The sequence below is a fragment of the Pinus tabuliformis genome, chromosome Q, assembly GCF_031772625.1.
Source record: "Pinus tabuliformis cultivar Carrire ecotype Pingquan chromosome Q, CPIR1, whole genome shotgun sequence".
Classification (NCBI taxonomy): Eukaryota; Viridiplantae; Streptophyta; class Pinopsida; order Pinales; family Pinaceae; genus Pinus; species Pinus tabuliformis.
The window spans coordinates 683,534,549-683,552,675 of record NC_142296.1 but is presented as its reverse complement, the minus strand read 5'-3'; the positions used below and the strand labels follow the sequence as shown (position 1 = coordinate 683,552,675).

The 18,127-nt window shown below is 37.5% G+C and overlaps 1 protein-coding gene across 1 annotated transcript; it reads right to left on the bottom strand.

Annotated features, from left to right (window-relative positions):
• Positions 1-8,732: 8,732 nt before the first annotated feature.
• Positions 8,733-17,644, bottom strand: LOC149221399 (uncharacterized). The gene is made up of 4 exons (XM_089382973.1): positions 17,496-17,644; positions 9,418-9,504; positions 9,232-9,324; positions 8,733-9,059 (listed from the first exon to the last, which is right to left on the bottom strand). Exons 1-4 carry the CDS (start codon positions 17,622-17,624, stop codon positions 8,862-8,864), a joined length of 507 nt encoding a protein of 168 aa, XP_089239099.1. The 5' UTR covers positions 17,625-17,644; the 3' UTR covers positions 8,733-8,861.
• Between the last annotated feature and the right edge of the window lie 483 nt (positions 17,645-18,127).

The window sequence follows — 18,127 nt, the reverse complement described above, 5'->3', positions numbered from 1 at the left end:
ACAAGACTAGGGAACGAAAGCTGGTCTACAGTCACAATATTTCCATTGTGAGGGAAAGACATCATGCAAAAGAGTGTTGATACGACAGCTTTCATTGCATAAACATAGTCTCGCCCAAGGAGTAAATTGAAATCCAAGGGACCTCGAACTACCATAAGATCAATACAGACAGTTTTACCTTCCAAGGTAATAGAAAACTTAGGAAGGATCCCTAAGGGTTTACTAATGGTTCACTAAAGGTTCACTAATGGTTCTATTACATCAGATTCTTCTACGTCGGGGGGCATTTCACCTGTTTCTACAGAACCCCCTCCAAGTACTGAGGTCTTTTCCTTTGATTGGAATAGACTGATAGAACCTCGTCTTCCTTCCTCCATCCCTTTCCAAATCATTGTCAAGGTTGGTGGTAGGGACATGCATCGCACGCAGGTAGATGAAGGTGCTTCTGTTAGTATTTTATCCTCAATTGCTTGGAAAGCTTTGGGTTCCCCTCAGCTTGCGCCTATTACGCAGAATCTAAAAGCTTTTAACAGAACCATTAGTGAACCTTTAGGGATCCTTTCTAAGTTTTCTATTACCTTGGAAGGTAAAACTATCTGTATTGATCTTATGGTAGTTCGAGGCCCCTTGGATTTCAATTTACTCCTTGGGCGAGACTATGTTTATGCAATGAAAGCTTTCGTATCGACACTCTTTCGCGTGATGTCTTTCCCTCACTATAGACCAGCTTTCGTTCCCTAGTCTTGTTTCAACTACCAATAATATGACAGCCCTAAATGTTCCTGATTCTCAAGTAGTATCTACCCCGCCACGGGTTAATTATGTGGCAACTGGTCCCATGTTTTCAGTTACCGATGTAAGTGAGCCTCTCAGTGTTTTCTCATCTTCCTTTGATTTAGATCCGGTAATTGACATGGAAAACTCTATGGGATTACTTGAACACGATGTTCTTATCCCTTTTGAGTCCCTTGACATGTGTTCCTTCCAAAGAACTATTCTTCCTTCTGATGAAGACCTTTTGGAAGCCATGATCAAGGTGTGTCCATTGACATGTCTTTCTTCCAGTTGGAAGCCATGATCAGTGAGTGCGAGGATAGTTCCATTTCCTGTACCAACCTCGTTTAAAAAATGAAACAATGGTTATGAGGATAGTTTTGTTCCGGTATCAACCTCGTTAAAAAATGAAACAGGATGTTTAGAGGAAAGTTCCTGTTACTGAGTCAACCTCGTTAAAAAATGAATCAGGTGCGAGGATAGTTCTTTTCCTGTATCAACCTCGTTAAAAAATGAATCAAGTGCGAGGATAGTTCTTTTCCTGTATCAACCTCGTTAAAAAATGAATCAGGTGTGAGGACAGTTCTTTTCCTGTGTCAACCTCGTTGAAAAATGAATCAGTTGGTCAGAGGATAGTTCCTGTTACTGAGTCAACCTTGTTAAAAAATGAATCAGGATTGAGGATAGTTCCTATTACTGAGTCAACCTCGTTAAAAAATGAATCAGGTTAGAGGATAGTTCCTGTTACTGAGTCAACCTCATTAAAAAATGAATCAGGTAGATTGTAGGTTATATAGGTAGATTGTAGAGAGTAGTTATGAGCATAGTTCCTTATCTTGTGTCAAGCTCGTTTAAAAAATGAAACAATGGTTTTGAGGATAGTTCTTTTCCTGTGTCAACCTCACTAAAAATGAAACAACTCCCACGAGTATTTCAAAGATTTTGAAAGTAAACCTTCATTTCATCCACCTGGTTGAATGCAATGAAGCTTGGGGGGCATGTACCTCGATTTGCATCATTATGTTGGGGGCATGCGAACTTATAACAAGCATAGTTTTTCGTTTCAAGCTTGCATAAACATGAAACTGAATCCGAGCATAGTTCTTTTCCTGTGTCATGCTCGTTAAAAAATGAAACAAATCCTCTTCTAATTGAGTCGAAAGTTTGACTAGATCTCATAAATGTTAAGTTGTATATTTAGGTTAGTTATTTTAGTTTTTTGCATAATTTTCTTATAGTTTTAGGTCGAGTCTTTCAAATTATCTTGTAGCGAAACCTTCATTTCATCCACCTAGTTGAATGAAATGAAGCTGGGGGGGTATGCGCTGTAGCAGTTATGCTTAGGGGGCATCAAGCACAGTTTTCTCTCTGTTTCAAGCTTGTGTAAAAATGAAACTACTTTGAAGCATAATTTTTCTCTGTTTCAAGCTTTTGTAAAAATGAAACCTATCTCGAGTCAATTTCAGTTATTTTCAAGACTCATTAAACTCATGAAAATCCCGAGATTATTTTTCTATCTTTCATTCTCATAAAACAAATGAAAATGACGAGTTCTTTCCGTCTTTTCCTGCTCGTAAATTAAATTGAAAGTCGGCCATATGAGTACATTTTTATCATTTTTTCAAACTCATTAAAACTTACGAAAAAGTGAAAACCATGAGTATATTTTTATCATTTTTTCGAACTCGTTAAAACTTATGAAAAAGTGAAACCTTAGAGTCACCTTTAAGCTCTTTTCTGACTACTAAAACATGAAAAGATCGCCGAGTTTTTCTTTTTAAACTCGTTAAAACGGAACTAAAAAGACGGTCCACTTACAACTCTTTTCCGACCGTAAAAACATGAAAAGATTTCCAGATTTTTGTCGTTTCAAATTCGATATTGGTTATAAAATGACGTGTCGTTGATCACTTTTTTACTTTTTCGGATCAAGGGCACTAATTACGAAAAGTACTCCTTGTTCGTAAAGATCAAGCGGTTCTCTCAAGTATTATTTTATACTTTTTCGGGCTTGGGAGACACAAACTTACGAAAAAGGTCAACCCTGGAGTCTTCTTAAGTTTTTTCAGACTCTCTAAAATTGAAAAACGCCGAGTTTCTCCTATACTGGACTCGTTAAAATTTCACAGTAAAGGACCTGTTCAATTACAAACAGGAACGAACCACTCCTTCTTAGGGTTCGAATTTAAACTAAGTTGGACTCATTCGAAGGATGAGCTTATAATCAAGCAAATGTTATCCTCCTCAAGCTTGTCAAAAATAAAGAGGTACTTGCTCGAAATGGTGGGGGAAAAGAGAGAAAAATGAGCCTGTTTGTCATACTTTGTAACCACTCTTGAACACGACACTTTTATTCACCTGGGTTGGGAAATCCTTTGCTTAACAGTTGATCAAACCACATTGAAAGTCTTCAGCCGGTTTCTGGGTATTAACTTTGGGTCAATTGTCACCAAGCCATCTGTCGTGTCGTTATGTGTTCAAGAGGTCACTGCCAATAAGCCATTCATCTGCAAAATATCTGTCATCCATCTTGACCATCCGTGAGTCAGTCCTTGCAACTAAATTTCTTCAACTTGATCTATGATTTCGTGTTGTGGGCTTGCTTGCGACGGATCGCTTTCTATCGACTTCAGCTCATTATCTAGAAAGATGATCTAGAAATTATCAGTACCTTGGATCTACATGCCTCAATGGGAGGTTTCTCGCCTTTGACGACAGGTTGCATCATTGACCTTCGATCAAAGGATTCCGTGACATGTTCGACATCAACACATTTATTCACATCTCATGGATTGTACTGGGTACTTTGAGAGCCATTGACATCACTGGTGGTTTCTCTCACACTTGTTAACAGTTTACATCATTGACTGGTAATCAAGTGGTTTCTACCATGTTCGACTTCAACACATTTATTCGCATGGATAGAATCGTACTATGTCGAGAAGTAGAAATGAAGACCCTGGATCTAGTTTCCGCAATCTAGGTTGCGAGGAATTTTGTATTCATTATATAATGGACTATTCATAAACAGATGGCTGCGTCCATACTGTGTCCACGTGAGTCTATACTTGTGATGTTTTACAAGATCATTCCTGTATCAGAGCAGTAGTTAGTTTTCTAGTCAGTTTTGATCTGAGTATGGGAATGCCTACCTCAGCGATGATATGATCTCATATATATATCTTGCATTGAATGTTTTTACAGGTTCCAACCGGGCTCTCCACAAGATGATCCTCGAAATGATAAAGTACTTCACTCTTCCTAAATGATAAATGGAATCCTCATCTACTACAGACTTCGCACTTTAGGGGGCAATCTGTTACACAAAAATATCGTCACTATGATTATTTGCAGTCATTATGGGTCTATCATCACTTGTATTGTCCTCCTAAGCAAGTCTCAGACCTCAGCTCTTCAAGTCAAGCTTTGGAAATGAGAGAAAGACATTAAAAATCAATGTAACTCTGGTTCCGCACTTTCTCTCACTGTCACCTGCAGTCCCGCACCTTCTGTGTACAAAAGCTGCAGACCTGGCCGCTCTGTCCCTAACGGTGTGGGTGCGGACCCCTGTGAAAGTCAAAAGGTGCAAGTTTTATCTTAAAAAACTCACTTTGGGTTAATTCTGGAGGTTTCTAGAAGGAATTTTGACGTGGATTTTTCGCTCTGAGGTGGTTCATGCATCCCAAAAGAGAAGGAGCTAATCCCTTGATGAGAGGAGTTATCCCTTTGAAGGAGGGCTTTATCCCTTTGAAGGAGGACCTAGTAACCTCCCTCCATTGCACTATAAATACAGGCATTGGGCTGGTTGCTGGGGAGGTTAGAAGCTGAACATTTTTTAGGGTAAATGCTGGTGAAATCAAGACTTCCTAGTTAAGCCTAAGAGGAGAGATCACATACCTTTTTGGTTTCATTGGGGAGTGAGTGAAACTTGTCAAAGTAGAGGAGACTTCTTGCTGGACCCTGGGAGGAGCTTGTACAGCGTCAAGGAACAGGTTGTAAAGTTCTTCTTCTTTTGAATTAATACAATCAAACTCATTTTTCTCAACAAGTATCTTATGTTATTTGTTTCATGGACTCCTTGACTTTCATGTTAAATATGTTTTATGCAATTGGCTTTTCAGGTGCTATTTAATTTGTTTGCCTTGTTTGTGTTTGCAGATTCGCGACAAAGGAGCTCATTTGGATCAAAGGAGCAAGGGCATCCACAAACTTGCGTTGGACCTAAGGTAGGCCCTAAAAACACTTGTTTTCCATTGTTTATTAAAGCATATTTAGAGAAAGATAGTGTCTGGTTAGTTTGCTTGTCATTAGGTCTTCTTTAGATTCTAGGAAGGTCTATCTTGTCCGCAAGATCGACTTATTCCGTGTGACAAAATGGCGACTCCACTGGGCTGGTTTCGTAGACCAGTGGAGTCGCCATTTTGTCACACGGAATAAGTCGATCTTGCGGACAAGATAGACCTTCTTAGAATCTAAAGAAGACCTAACAACAAGCAAACCAACTAGACACTATCTTTCTCTAAATATGCTTTAATAAACAATGGCAAACAAGTGTTTTTAGGGCCTACCTTAGGTCCAACGCAAGCTTGTGGATGCCCTCGCTCCTTTGACCCAAATGAGCTCCTTTGTCGCGAATCTGCAAACACAAACAAGGCAAACAAATTAAATAGCACCTGAAAAGCCAATTGCATAAAACATATTTAACATGAAAGTCAACGAGTCCATGAAACAAATAACATAAGATCCTTGTTGAGAAAAATGAGTTTGATTGTATTAATTCAAAAGAAGAAGAACTTTACAACCTTTGCCTTGACGCTGTACAAGCTCCTCCTAGGGTCCAACAAGAAGTCTCCTCTACTTTGACAAGTTTCACTCACTCCCCAATGAAGCCAAAAAGGTATGTGATCTCTCCTCTTAAGCTCAACTAGGAAGTCTTGATTTCACCAGCATTTACCCTAAAAAATGTTCAGCTTCTAACCTCCTCAGCAACCAGCCCAATGCCTGTATTTATAGTGCAATGGAGGGAGGTTACTAGGTCCTCCTTCAAAGGGATAAAGCCCTCCTTCAAAGGGATATCTCCTCTCATCAAGGGATTAGCTCCTTCTCTTTTGGGATGCATGAACCACCTCAGAGCGAACAATCCACGTCAAAATTCCTTCTAGAAACCTCTAGAATTAACCCAAAGTGAGTTTTTTAAGATAAAACTTGTGCCTTTTGACTTTCACAGGGCTCCGCACCTACACTGTTAGGGACAGAGCGGGCAGGTCCGTAGTTTTTGTACATAGAAGGTGCGGGACCGCAGGTGACAGTGAGAGAAAGTGCGAAACTAGAGTTACATTGATTTTTAATATCTTTCTCGCATTTCCAAAGCTTCACTTGAAGAGCTGAGGTCTGAGACTTGCTTAGGAGGACAGTACAAGTGATGATAGACCCATACTGACTGCAAATAATCATAGTGACGATATTTTTGTGTAACATACCTGATCCTATAACATTTGAAGATCCATCATTTCCAAAGGACACGATTCCATCCTTCTTCTCTTTCAGAGATATAAATTTATTTCTATCTCTAGTCATATGCATTGAGTAAACACTATCAACATACCACACATTTTTGTTGTTTTGAGCCTTGAGAGTGAGAGCACAATTATCAGTGTTCTTCTTCTTCCATGTTCATTCGTTCTGTGGCTTTGAATATTCTTTTGGAGGATTTTCAAGTCTGCAGCCTCTGGCTATGTGTCCAAAGTTTCGACATTTGTAACATTCAATATTACTTCTTAAATGTTCAAATGTATTGATGTTTCATTGAGCCTTGAGAGGTTCATATTTGACAGATCTCCTAGAATCGTATTGGTTATTAGGGTACGTGCGACATTCTACAACTTTATGACCAAATTTTCCACATGAATAACAATAGCCATGAAAAATATGTTGATACCTGGATGGAAATATTCATCGGGGAATTGTCTTCCAAGGCTGTTCTTGCGAATCATGTCCAATGAAGTCTACATGCCTGTCAGATCTCATAGGTTCATTGTATTTTGTTGTAGAAGGTCCTACTTCTTCTTCTTTGTAACCAAGGCCAGTTCTATCATTCACTACAACAAAACCAGCGATTTGCGCCAGATTTTAGTGCATTTTTTTTGTAATTGTGATGAGCAACCTGGCGCTAAATATGGCTCTATTGTACAATTTTTAAAGCATCCTTTTTTGCACCTGATTTTGCATCCTTTTTCACGCTAGATTTTGCATCATTTTTTACACCAAACTATGCATCATTTTTTGCGTCAAATTTTGAACCAAGATTTGCATCTTATTTTATGACAGGTTTTGCTTCTAGTTTTGTGTCATTTTTTGCATCTATTTTTCATTCTCTTTTGCTTCCTATTTTGTGTCATTCTTTGCTTCCATTTTTGCACCATCATTTGCATCAAGTTTACACTGTATTTTGAATCCAATTTAACGTCTTTTTATGCATCCATTTTGTGTCAGTTTTTGCATCTAGTCTTACGCCAGGTTTTGTATCTAGTCTTACACTAGTTTTTGCTTCTATTTTTGCACCAGCTTTGGTGCCTATCTTTGCACCATGTGTTGAATTTGATTTAGCAACAAATTTTGCATCCATTTTTGTGCCCATTTTTGCATCTTTTTTTGGACCATTTTTTACATCCACATTTATGTTTGATTTGTATCCATTTTTCCCATCTCATTTTGCACCATATTTTGCGTCATTTGTTTCATCCAAATTTGCATCATTTTTAACACCATCTCTTGCATCTAATGTTACATCATTTTGAGCATCCAAATTTGCATTTATATTTGCATCTTATGTTGAGTCATGTGTTGTGTCCACCTTTGCATCTTATTTTATGTCTAATGGTACATTCAATTTAGAGCCATTTTTTACGTCTACTTTTGTATTTTTTTTTGCACCAAGTTTTGCATCCAATTTTAAGCTATTTTATGCCCCTTTTTGCACCATTTTTTTATGTCTACTTGTGTCCAATGTTGCACCATTATTTACACCGACTTTTTCATCCAATTTTGCACTTTTTTGGTGTCTAGTTTTACATCGTTTTCACCATCCAAATTTGCATCTTTTTTTGCCTCATTTTGTGTCCACATTTGCATATAATTTTGTGTCTGAGTTCGAGCCTAAATTTGCATGTGATTAGGAATCATTTTTTACATCCAATATGGCATCCTTGGTTTCACCTTTTTTCAGCCCCATTTTGCATCTTGTTTTATGTCTTTTCTTACATCTTTTTTTTTTCCTTTTTTGCACCCAAGTTTGCATCCCAAATTTACACCATTATTTGCATCATCATTTGGCATATTAATTTGTAACGTTTTTTGCTTCTTTTTAACGCTCAACTTTGCATCTCATTTTACATCTAGTTGTTGTCTTTTTTTGCATCTAATTTGGTGCCCATTTATGTGTCCTTGTTTTTGCCCAATTTGATATCCTTTTGTATGCCATGTTTTGTTCCCTTCTTTGTGTCAACTATTGCACAATTTTTCACTTCTAATTTAAAACACTTTGTATGTCAATTGTTTGCATTTTGTATTAATTCCTAGTTTAACATCCAATTTTACTTTCAAATTTGCATCCATGGTTACATCCGCATTTGACTTCTTATATAGAGTATATTTTTCTTTACATATATGACCCCCTTTATAGATTCATAGTGAAATATATGATAGCTTCTAAATATCATTAAAGCAGATATCACAATTCAAAATCATTTGTAAAGAAATTTAAGAGAAATTGACAACATCCATCCAAAAAATTAACAATGTGTCATTAACAATTTTCAAAACATGTATAAAATAGCAACATAATACTAATAAAATCAGTATTATTTTTAATCAAAACAAGTAAAATTCAAATATGATTAACAAATCAAAATATTTCATGAATATCGCTATTCTACGATAAATTAACAACATACATAAATCAAACTCATCGTATGATTACAAAATCAAAATGTCTCATTGATATAGGGTAAATTCACAACACCCGTCTAAACATAACAATGTCATTCTACACAATAATTTCTTCATAAAAAAACAATGCATGTGCATGCCTAGCTACCACCACCAAGATCATCCTCATGATCATCTTGACCATCCTCATTACTCTGATCCACATCATCACCAACACTGCAACTATCATCATCATCTCCTCCTTCACCACCATCATCCTCATCCTCATCCTCATCATCTCCTGATATATGTTGAACATAATTTGGATCATCGTCTTGGCAATCATTACCTATAGCATTCTGACAAAAAAAATCAATATTACATGTTAGTATTAATTACATAACACAACACATGTTTTTGTTATACAATGTTAACCATAAAATGAGGTAAGATATAATATCTAATAGTACTAAAAAATAAAATGAAAATATGGTTTAAAAGTATATTGGAAATCCAACTAAGATTACATACCATAGAGTCCATCCAAACAACAAATTCAACCCATCTCTTTTGCTGCAGCACCTCCTTTTCCAAATGATTTGGAGGTCTTCCATATTTTAGTTCCTATCAATCAGTAAATAGGGAGAAATTAGATAACAATGACTTTCTTCTAGTACAAAATTTATTAAAAAAATATCACATGTTTAATATACTTACAAAGGTTGTTATCAGTGCTTTTAAACCTTTCTGGCCACTACGATGAGTGACTTTTGTCTTGGTTAACCTCGCCTTGGATGCCTTGTCCTTAAACATAAACCAATTCAATTTATTTTCACACGAATACATGTCTAAGATACTTATAAGTATTAATACATTCTAAATAATGTTTAATGAAAAATTCAATACCTGAATGCTCTCATTGCCGGCTTTTCTTTGTGCATCCAACTTCTCATATGATTTTACAAGTTCTTTCCATACTTTAAAAGGTATGTCAATAGGTCTTTGTTTCAGTCTTTGATCTTGAGGCATTTTTTTAATTTTTCTTGTTTGGGTAAAAATTTTGGTTAAAAAAAACCGAACAAGTAATTCACATCAATGGCATGGGGACTCTATGGATATGTGTAAAAAAATATCTATAAAGAAAACATCCAAAAAACATATGAGCTCTCCCTTTGATGGTCACTTGGGGCATATGGCTGGAAAGGAACAACTCCATTTTCAAAAATCAAGGACAATCCGTTCTCAAAGTCCTTCCTAATATTTGCTCCAAATGTCTTAAAATGAGAAACAAAATTCAAACATCATCCTTAAACATCTCCCTTAAATATAAGGTTGGACCATAAATTCTTCACTTTTATTGTTATCGGCTCTGGAATGATTTTTCTATATGCAATTATATAATGAAATATGTGTGCACTAATGAAAAAACATTGAGTTTCATTTTTCATAATCACAAACAATGAAAAAAGAATCACACGTAACTAGCATCATTTTGCAAAATTTATATTTATTAAAAATCTTTAACATGTTTTCCTCCCATATCTCATAAAAAGGTGTGAAATTTTTTATATACTCTCCAATAAGCACTACAACAAAACCAGCGATTTGGAGGTTTTACACTAAGTTTTTCAACATCGAACTTACTAGGGCTTGCACCACCGGGGTTATTAGTAAGAATCTCATGAGGTTTGCATAGCCATGATTATTAGAATCAAAATAGTAGGATTTTCACTAAAAAACAGTTCATAGAGCTTTCCTGCTGGGGAGAAAATCACAAGTTCAACTTCTGCAGTGCATAGCACCGAGAGCTCGTAAGCTTTCTTCAGCAATCCACCTACGTTTGGAAAATGTAGCCTGCCTGCTGGCGATGTTCTCAATCCTCTTCCTCTGCATCTTTCCCCTCACTATTCTTGTATTTCCTCTTTCGTTTTTCCCTCCAAACAAACCCTCTCAAATTGAGAAAGCAGAACAACTCACTCGATGAGAATCCGAATCCAATTATCGCTTCTAACAATAACCCAATACGATACCAGAAGTGATTACACAAAACCTCATTGACTCTTCATTTGTTTGGAAAAGAGCCAAGCATATACTTCTGACGAGGGTTTCTGTCTCAAGTCTGGCTCGCAGGACGTCGCTTAGTCAATTGCGAGAAAAGTTTTCCACCTGCCTGTCACATACGGTTTGTCACACTATATATTAAAATAAGGTTGATCATATTAACAATAAGGTTGTATAGTTTAAAAGGAGGGCTCTCCTGACTGCATTTGGTTGGTTTATAGAAAAGATTGCTAGAATGTGTAATGTGAATGCTTTGCTAACTGTTTTTTAAGCATTTGGAAGTATTAAAACCCCCTAGGATAATTAATGTAAGACCTGTTAATTAATGTGTAAAGATGGCTATTTTCCTTGGGCTACCTTAGCTGTTCGTGTTTAGTGATCTGTGGTATTATGACTCCTCAAGTCACTATTAAACCATGAGAACCATGCCCAGGCAGACTAGTGTGACATTGTGGATGAGAACCAAAACTAGACTCCTATAACCTCCTTTTTCATCCTTTAAATTGCAGAATTAACTGACTGTTCTAGTAATCATTCTTGAGCACCTGAAGATGTGCACCCTAAATAATAAGAATAATACCCTGTAACATATGAATAGTCCATCCTGTGCATGTAGGATATGCACATGAGGTCCAATAAAATCACTAACCAGAATACCAGGTGTTATTAAAGCCTCTACAGGTTGATATATATGAATGTTACAGTGTGCAGGAGTATGATTCAATTCCATACGAAAATACAAAACATCTGATAGGATTTCCTTATACCTCATAGGCAAACAACCATTGTCCCTTCTATAGATGAGCAGAATAAGTGCTTGGTTCTCTACACTAAATAAAGACAAAGTATAGTACTTATTGCTGACAAAATAGGATTTAAATCGCAGTTCAATTGCTTGACATTCAGTTGGTCACAGAATTGTAGAGTGCATAATCATAAGTGATGTTGCGAGCCTCATTGCTCAAAGTCTAAGGGTCTTGCGAGCCATAATCATAGCCATGTATGGCATATCTTGTGATTATGGCATTTTATGAGGTCAATTCTTGTGAAGACATTTCAGTTTATAATAAATTTTGAACCTCAACAGAGTTTTGGCAAGACCTGGCTGAGCTAGGACATCAATAACACAGCTGATATGAATGACATAATCTAGCCTCAAGAGGGAGCCTCTTTTGTTTCATCACTCTAACAATCTATGAAGTGGTGGAAAGCATAACAACTTCCCCTTGAATATGACACCTAAACTGAGTACAAATCCTAAATGATGCAGCCCTTGGTGCATGTCTCTCAAAGTATCGATATTTCAAATGTTGAAAGCTCTTGTGCCCATTTGATATGCATTCGATTGCAGTTCCCCTGAAGAAAGAATCTTATAAAGGTGAGGCCATGGCCAATATGTTAGCCATATCCATTGGAGTTGCCATTGCTTGACAAATTTAGTGTGATCAGTCCCACCATGATTCACATGGGCTTCTACTCAACACTGGCTGTTGCTATTGTAAGAGTCTTCAAGCTCGTTGAACCCATAGTATTGATAAGTGTATTCTTTGGGTCTCTGGTTTTCAAATTCTGCCTATGTTTTCCTCTCAGTATCATTATTTCAAATGCTGAAAGCTCTAATTCCCATTGATGTGTATTTGATTGTGGTTTCCCTGAAGAAAGAATCTTATAAAGGTGAGCCCGAGGCCAATATGTTGGCTATATCCATTGGAGTTACTATTTCAGCTTATGGGGAGGCCAAGATGAATGCATGGGAGGTGATTCTCTAGTTAAGTGCAGTTGCATGTGAGACTACCCAATTGGTTCTCATACAAATTCCACGAACATCAAAAGGGATTAAGTTGAATCCCATCACATCTTTGTTGCTCCTTGTTGCCTTGTTTTTCTCAGCACCCCCTGGGCCTTAGTAGAATACCCATTTCTGATAATCAGGGTCTCTTCCTTTGATTTGGATTACATGACATTTCTGCTTGTGCCTTGGCTCTTAATCTTGCAGTGTTTCTTCTGATAGGAAAGACTTCAGCCTTGACTATGAATGTTGCTGGTCTTTTCAAGGATTGGCTGCTCATAACATAATCTTTGTCTGTAATAAATGAAAAGGTTAAAGTCATTGCCAATTATTTTCATTAGTATCCTTCATGCTTATAAAAATTATGTTATTGTTTTGAGATCTGAAAACACCTCCCAGGTATTGTTTATGATAGGGGAAGAAATTTACAACCACACATTTTTAAGTTCCTTAAGAAAAATACTTGAGGAGCTGCATCACAAAGCACAGACTTCCTTAGACTCTTGTGTCAGGTCTGACCTATAGTTTTTCCAGCAATTATCACCAAGGAGTTGCACTGTGCCTCATCTCCTTCAAACTCCGTTTGCAAAAAGAAAGCTCCCGAAAGGTCTTATCTAAGCAGAGCTCTGGTCTTAGAAGGACTATACCAGGTTGGTGTTAAAGGGTCTTTCCTGAGCTTTCCAAAAATAAACTTCCCTTTGCCAAAAGAAACGCCCTGAAAGGTCCTATGTAAGTAGAACTTCAGGTCCTTAAAGGTTTTATATAAGTAGAGCTTCAATCATATAAGCTTAGCCCTTAGTAGAGCTCTGGTCCTAAAAGGCCAGCCTGCTAAGTCATGTCCCAAAAAGACCTTACCAGGTCTTAGTAGCACATCAATGATACAACCATGGCTTCACTAAAATACTAACTTGACAATATATATAAGCTCTATCAGACATAGTAATGACAGCTCAATAGCAATAGTGTATTTATGCAAGGAACCCAACACATTCTTGAAATCAGAAATATCAACTCAACCATATTTCAACACTTGAACTATAACCTATAGCTTAAATATTTGGAATAATGGATCATGAGACTCCAGAAAATAGGCTTTATTTAATTGCCAACTATTTTCATTAGTATCCTTCATGCTTATAAAAAGTATGTTATTGTTTTGAGATCTGAAAAGACCTCCCAGGCATTGTTTCTGATAGGGGAAGAAATTTACAACCAGACATTTTTAAGTTCCTTAAGAAAAATACTTGAGGAGCTGCATCACAAAGCACAGACTTCCTTAGACTCTTCTGTCAGGTCTGACCTATAGTTTTTCCAGCAATTATCACCAAGGACTTGCAGCCTGCTAAGTCATGTCCCAAAAAGACCTTACCAGGTCTTACTTGAGCATGGCAAAGAGTTAGTCCTAAATGGTCTGAACAACAAGGCTCAATTTTTTTTTAAATTACCAATCATATTGAAATACCGCAAGAGAAATCATGAAGATTATATAGCCAAAATGACCCCTTATTAAAATTGCCAATAGTGGAGCGTTTACCTGGAGTTCTTTGGTGAAAAAATAAAAACTATGAACAGGAAAAATCATATTAAATATTTATCTGGCATAATCTTAGCAAATGTTTTTACAGACAAATTCAGTGCATGTGTCATTTTAATAGGGATTTTGGCCCTGTTTCCTCCATGACCTCACGTGCAGCACACTCCTCCCAAGTCTCTCCTGCACATATGTGCGAATAAACAAGGATTTTGCATTCTACCCATTAATGAGTACAAGGGAAAACAATAAATTTGCAAGAGAGAAAGAACAAACAAAAAAGACCACTATTGACATTGTGGATGCAACATTCACTAGGCTTTGTAATTTGTATATGGATAAGTCCCTGAATCTATGTTAAGTTTGCAACTTAAAGCATGACCAAAAGCAGCACATTGGTAGAATTAAAGCTATTTTGCCACAATAGTTGCAGGGCACAAAAGCCTCTAAAGACACCAATGCAATGATTTTGAATCAGGTTTGATTTGGACATGGAAGGCTCCATTAAAGATATCCTTGTAAGGAGCTATGTTTGAAGCTCTCAACAGGCTTGATCTGTTTGGCCCCCTCCTCTTGTGAATAGCACTGTTGGATCCATTGAGCGGAGGCAATTTGAAGAGTGCCCAAGGACCCAGGTCACTTCGACTGCCATGAACAAAATTATAAATGGATGCCGTACTCATTAGGCATTGTCTATGGGCAGACCCTAACCCTGGGTTATATATGTTGTGACAGAAAGCAACACAGTTAAGTCCCTGAATCTATGTTAAGTTTGCAACTTAAAGCATGACCAAAAGCAGCACATTGGTAGAATTAAAGCTATTTTGCCACAATAGTTGCAGGGCACAAAAGCCTCTAAAGACACCAATGCAATGATTTTGAATCAGGTTTGATTTGGACATGGAAGGCTCCATTAAAGATATCCTTGTAAGGAGCTATGTTTGAAGCTCTCAACAGGCTTGATCTGTTTGGCCCCCTCCTCTTGTGAACAGCAATGTTGGATCCATTGAGCGGAGGCAATTTGAAGAGTGCCCAAGGACCCAGGTCACTTCGACTGCCATGAACAAAATTATAAATGGACGTCGTACTCATTAGGCATTGTCTATGGGCAGACCCTAACCCTGGGTTATATATGTTGTGACAGAAAGCAACACAGTTATACAAAATTAGAGCTATTTTGATGCAAAACTTGCAAGGTGCACCAGCCTATAAAGATACCAATGGCCTGATTTTGAATCGATTTAATTTGGATAAGGAAAGATTCATTTGGGATAAGCTTGCAAGGAAAGTGTGATGTTGTTAACATGATAGTATTTATCAAAACGCTTTCACAAATGAAAGGAGAGTGTGATGTTGTAAGCCCTGTTTCCTCCATGACCTCACGTGCAGCACACTCCTCCCAAGTCTCTCCTGCACATATGTGCGAATAAACAAGGATTTTTCATTCTACCCATTAATGAGTACAAGGGAAAACAATAAATTTGCAAGAGACAAAGAACAAACAAAAAAGACCACTATTGACATTGTGGATGCAACATTCACTAGGCTTTGTATTTTGTATATGGATAAGTCCCTGAATCTATGTTAAGTTTTCAACTTAAAGCATGACCAAAAGCAGCACATTGGTAGAATTAAAGCTATTTTGCCACAATAGTTGCAGGGCACAAAAGCCTCCAAAGACACCAATGCAATGATTTTGAATCAGGTTTGATTTGGACATGGAAGGCTCCATTAAAGATATCCTTGTAAGGAGCTATGTTTGAAGCTCTCAACAGGCTTGATCTGTTTGGCCCCCTCCTCTTGTGAACATCACTGTTGGATCCATTGAGCGGAGGAAATTTGAAGAGTGCCCAAGGACCCAGGTCACTTCGACTGCCATGAACAAAATTATAAATGGATGCCGTACTCATTAGGAATTGTCTATGGGCAGACCCTAACCCTAGGTTATATATGTTGTGACAGAAAGCAACACAGTTATACAAAATTAGAGCTATTTTGATGCAAAACTTGCAAGGTGCACCAGCCTATAAAGATACCAATGGCCTGATTTTGAATCGATTTAATTTGGATAAGGAAAGATTCATTTGGGATAAGCTTGCAAGGAAAGTGTGATGTTGTTAACATGATAGTATTTATCAAAACGCTTTCACAAATGAAAGGAGAGTGTGATGCTGTAAACATGCTAGTATTTATCAAAACCCATGGACAAATGAATTCATGTATTAGTTGGCCTGCACACAAATATGTATAAAACCATATGACATAAAAGAAGCCCTCTGCTAAAATAGATTCAGTGAAGGTTATTCCCTATAGCAAACCAATATTGGATAACTTGTGTCCGGAAGGGAGTTTGACATGCACTTTACACAGTTTAGCAAACCAATATTGGATAACTTTGTGTCCGGAAGGGAGTTTGACATGCACTTTACACAGTTTATTCCCAAGGAGAAAGTAAAATAAAGGATGATACCAATGGGATCATGGTTCAACAGTGAGATCGTTGGTGTGTTGGCCAGCCACCAAGATTCAATTCTTTGAGAGGCACACATAAGTTGTTGGAGATTTCAGGTTATTTAAAAAAAACAATAAGCCCACTATAGCAACCTAGCCAAGGGAAAGTGCTCGTGATTAATGATTTGCCCTTCAAGGGTTGTCTTGCAAGTTGCAAGTGAAAATAGGCTGCTTTTGGAGGCTGACTTATTCAGGCCAATTGTAAAGCCTATGGAGTTAAGAGAACTTAGAAGCACTTTTGGAAAAATAAAAAAGAATAAGAAGCGAATTCAAAGTAATACCTCTAAGTGTTGAATGTGTAGACTGTACTGTAACCAACACTACAGATGATTGTGTAAAGAATTTCAATGATATAAGGTGTTCTACGTGTCCATCATTTGATAGTTTTATCAGCGCAACAAAAGTTTCCATAAACAGGATACACAGTTATACATACACACTGTAATTGTTTGCAACTGTGAAAGAAGAACATCCCCAGTGAAGTTGATAAATAATTTGGCAATTTCATAGGTTCGACCACTAAAGGCTTAGAAGGGAGTGAATCCAGATTCAACTAAAGCCTCAAGATGCCTAAACAAGGGTTTGGGCAAGTTTGACCATTCCACCCATTCCCATCCATCACATTTCTTAGGCTCTAGATTCTGTGGGTGTTGGTCTGGATCACTCAGCTCTGCGCGCATGTAAATAACAACATAATGAGAAGGTCTGATTTCATCTTTTATAGCATTGGTGACTATTGCAAACTGTATATTATGTAGTTTGTATTATATTTTAATGATTAAACCCAAGATTGAGTTCTGCAACATGCCAAATGTGGTATATACATACTTCCTACGACTAATTACAGTACAGAGGAAATGAAAGCAATTACAGTTTTACGATTCGAATCCAGAAACCAATTACCCGGCTGCTGTCGTAGCGTGGCTTTGGAGGAGCGCCTTCTCCTCTGTAGCAGGTGCGAACCCCAAACCGGTGACCAGAATCTCTGTCAGGATTACCAGCCACATGAAAAAGCTTTATAAAAGACTCCATTACTTCCTCCAGGCAGCTGAAACATCGACTACGCGGCCATTACTTCCTGGAGGCAGCTGAAACACCAGACGCAACGCGCGGCCCTCATGCAGGTCCGCCTCTGCAGGTCCTCCACCCCCTCAACATCCGCATGCAGGTCGGCCTCTGCAGGTTCGCCTCTGCAGGTCCGAGGCCGCCCCCTCAAAACCCTCTAAACCCTAAAAAACTTTAACCTCTTAATCAACGGTTCATTTTTCTCCAATCGTCTAACACTAGATCTAAGGGCTACAATTACGACACGAAGACATTTTGGGAGGTTGATTTCAGAGGGGAACGCCTTACGGCGTAATAATATAATTTTATGGTTGTTGTTTAAGTTTATTAGGTGTTATTAAAATAATAAATACATTTTTTTTATTTTCACATCACTAAAGAAGTAACTATATGATGTTTTTGGTTATTGGTTAGGTTAGAAAATATTTATAATAATAATAATATAATTTTATGGTTGTTGTTTAAGTTTA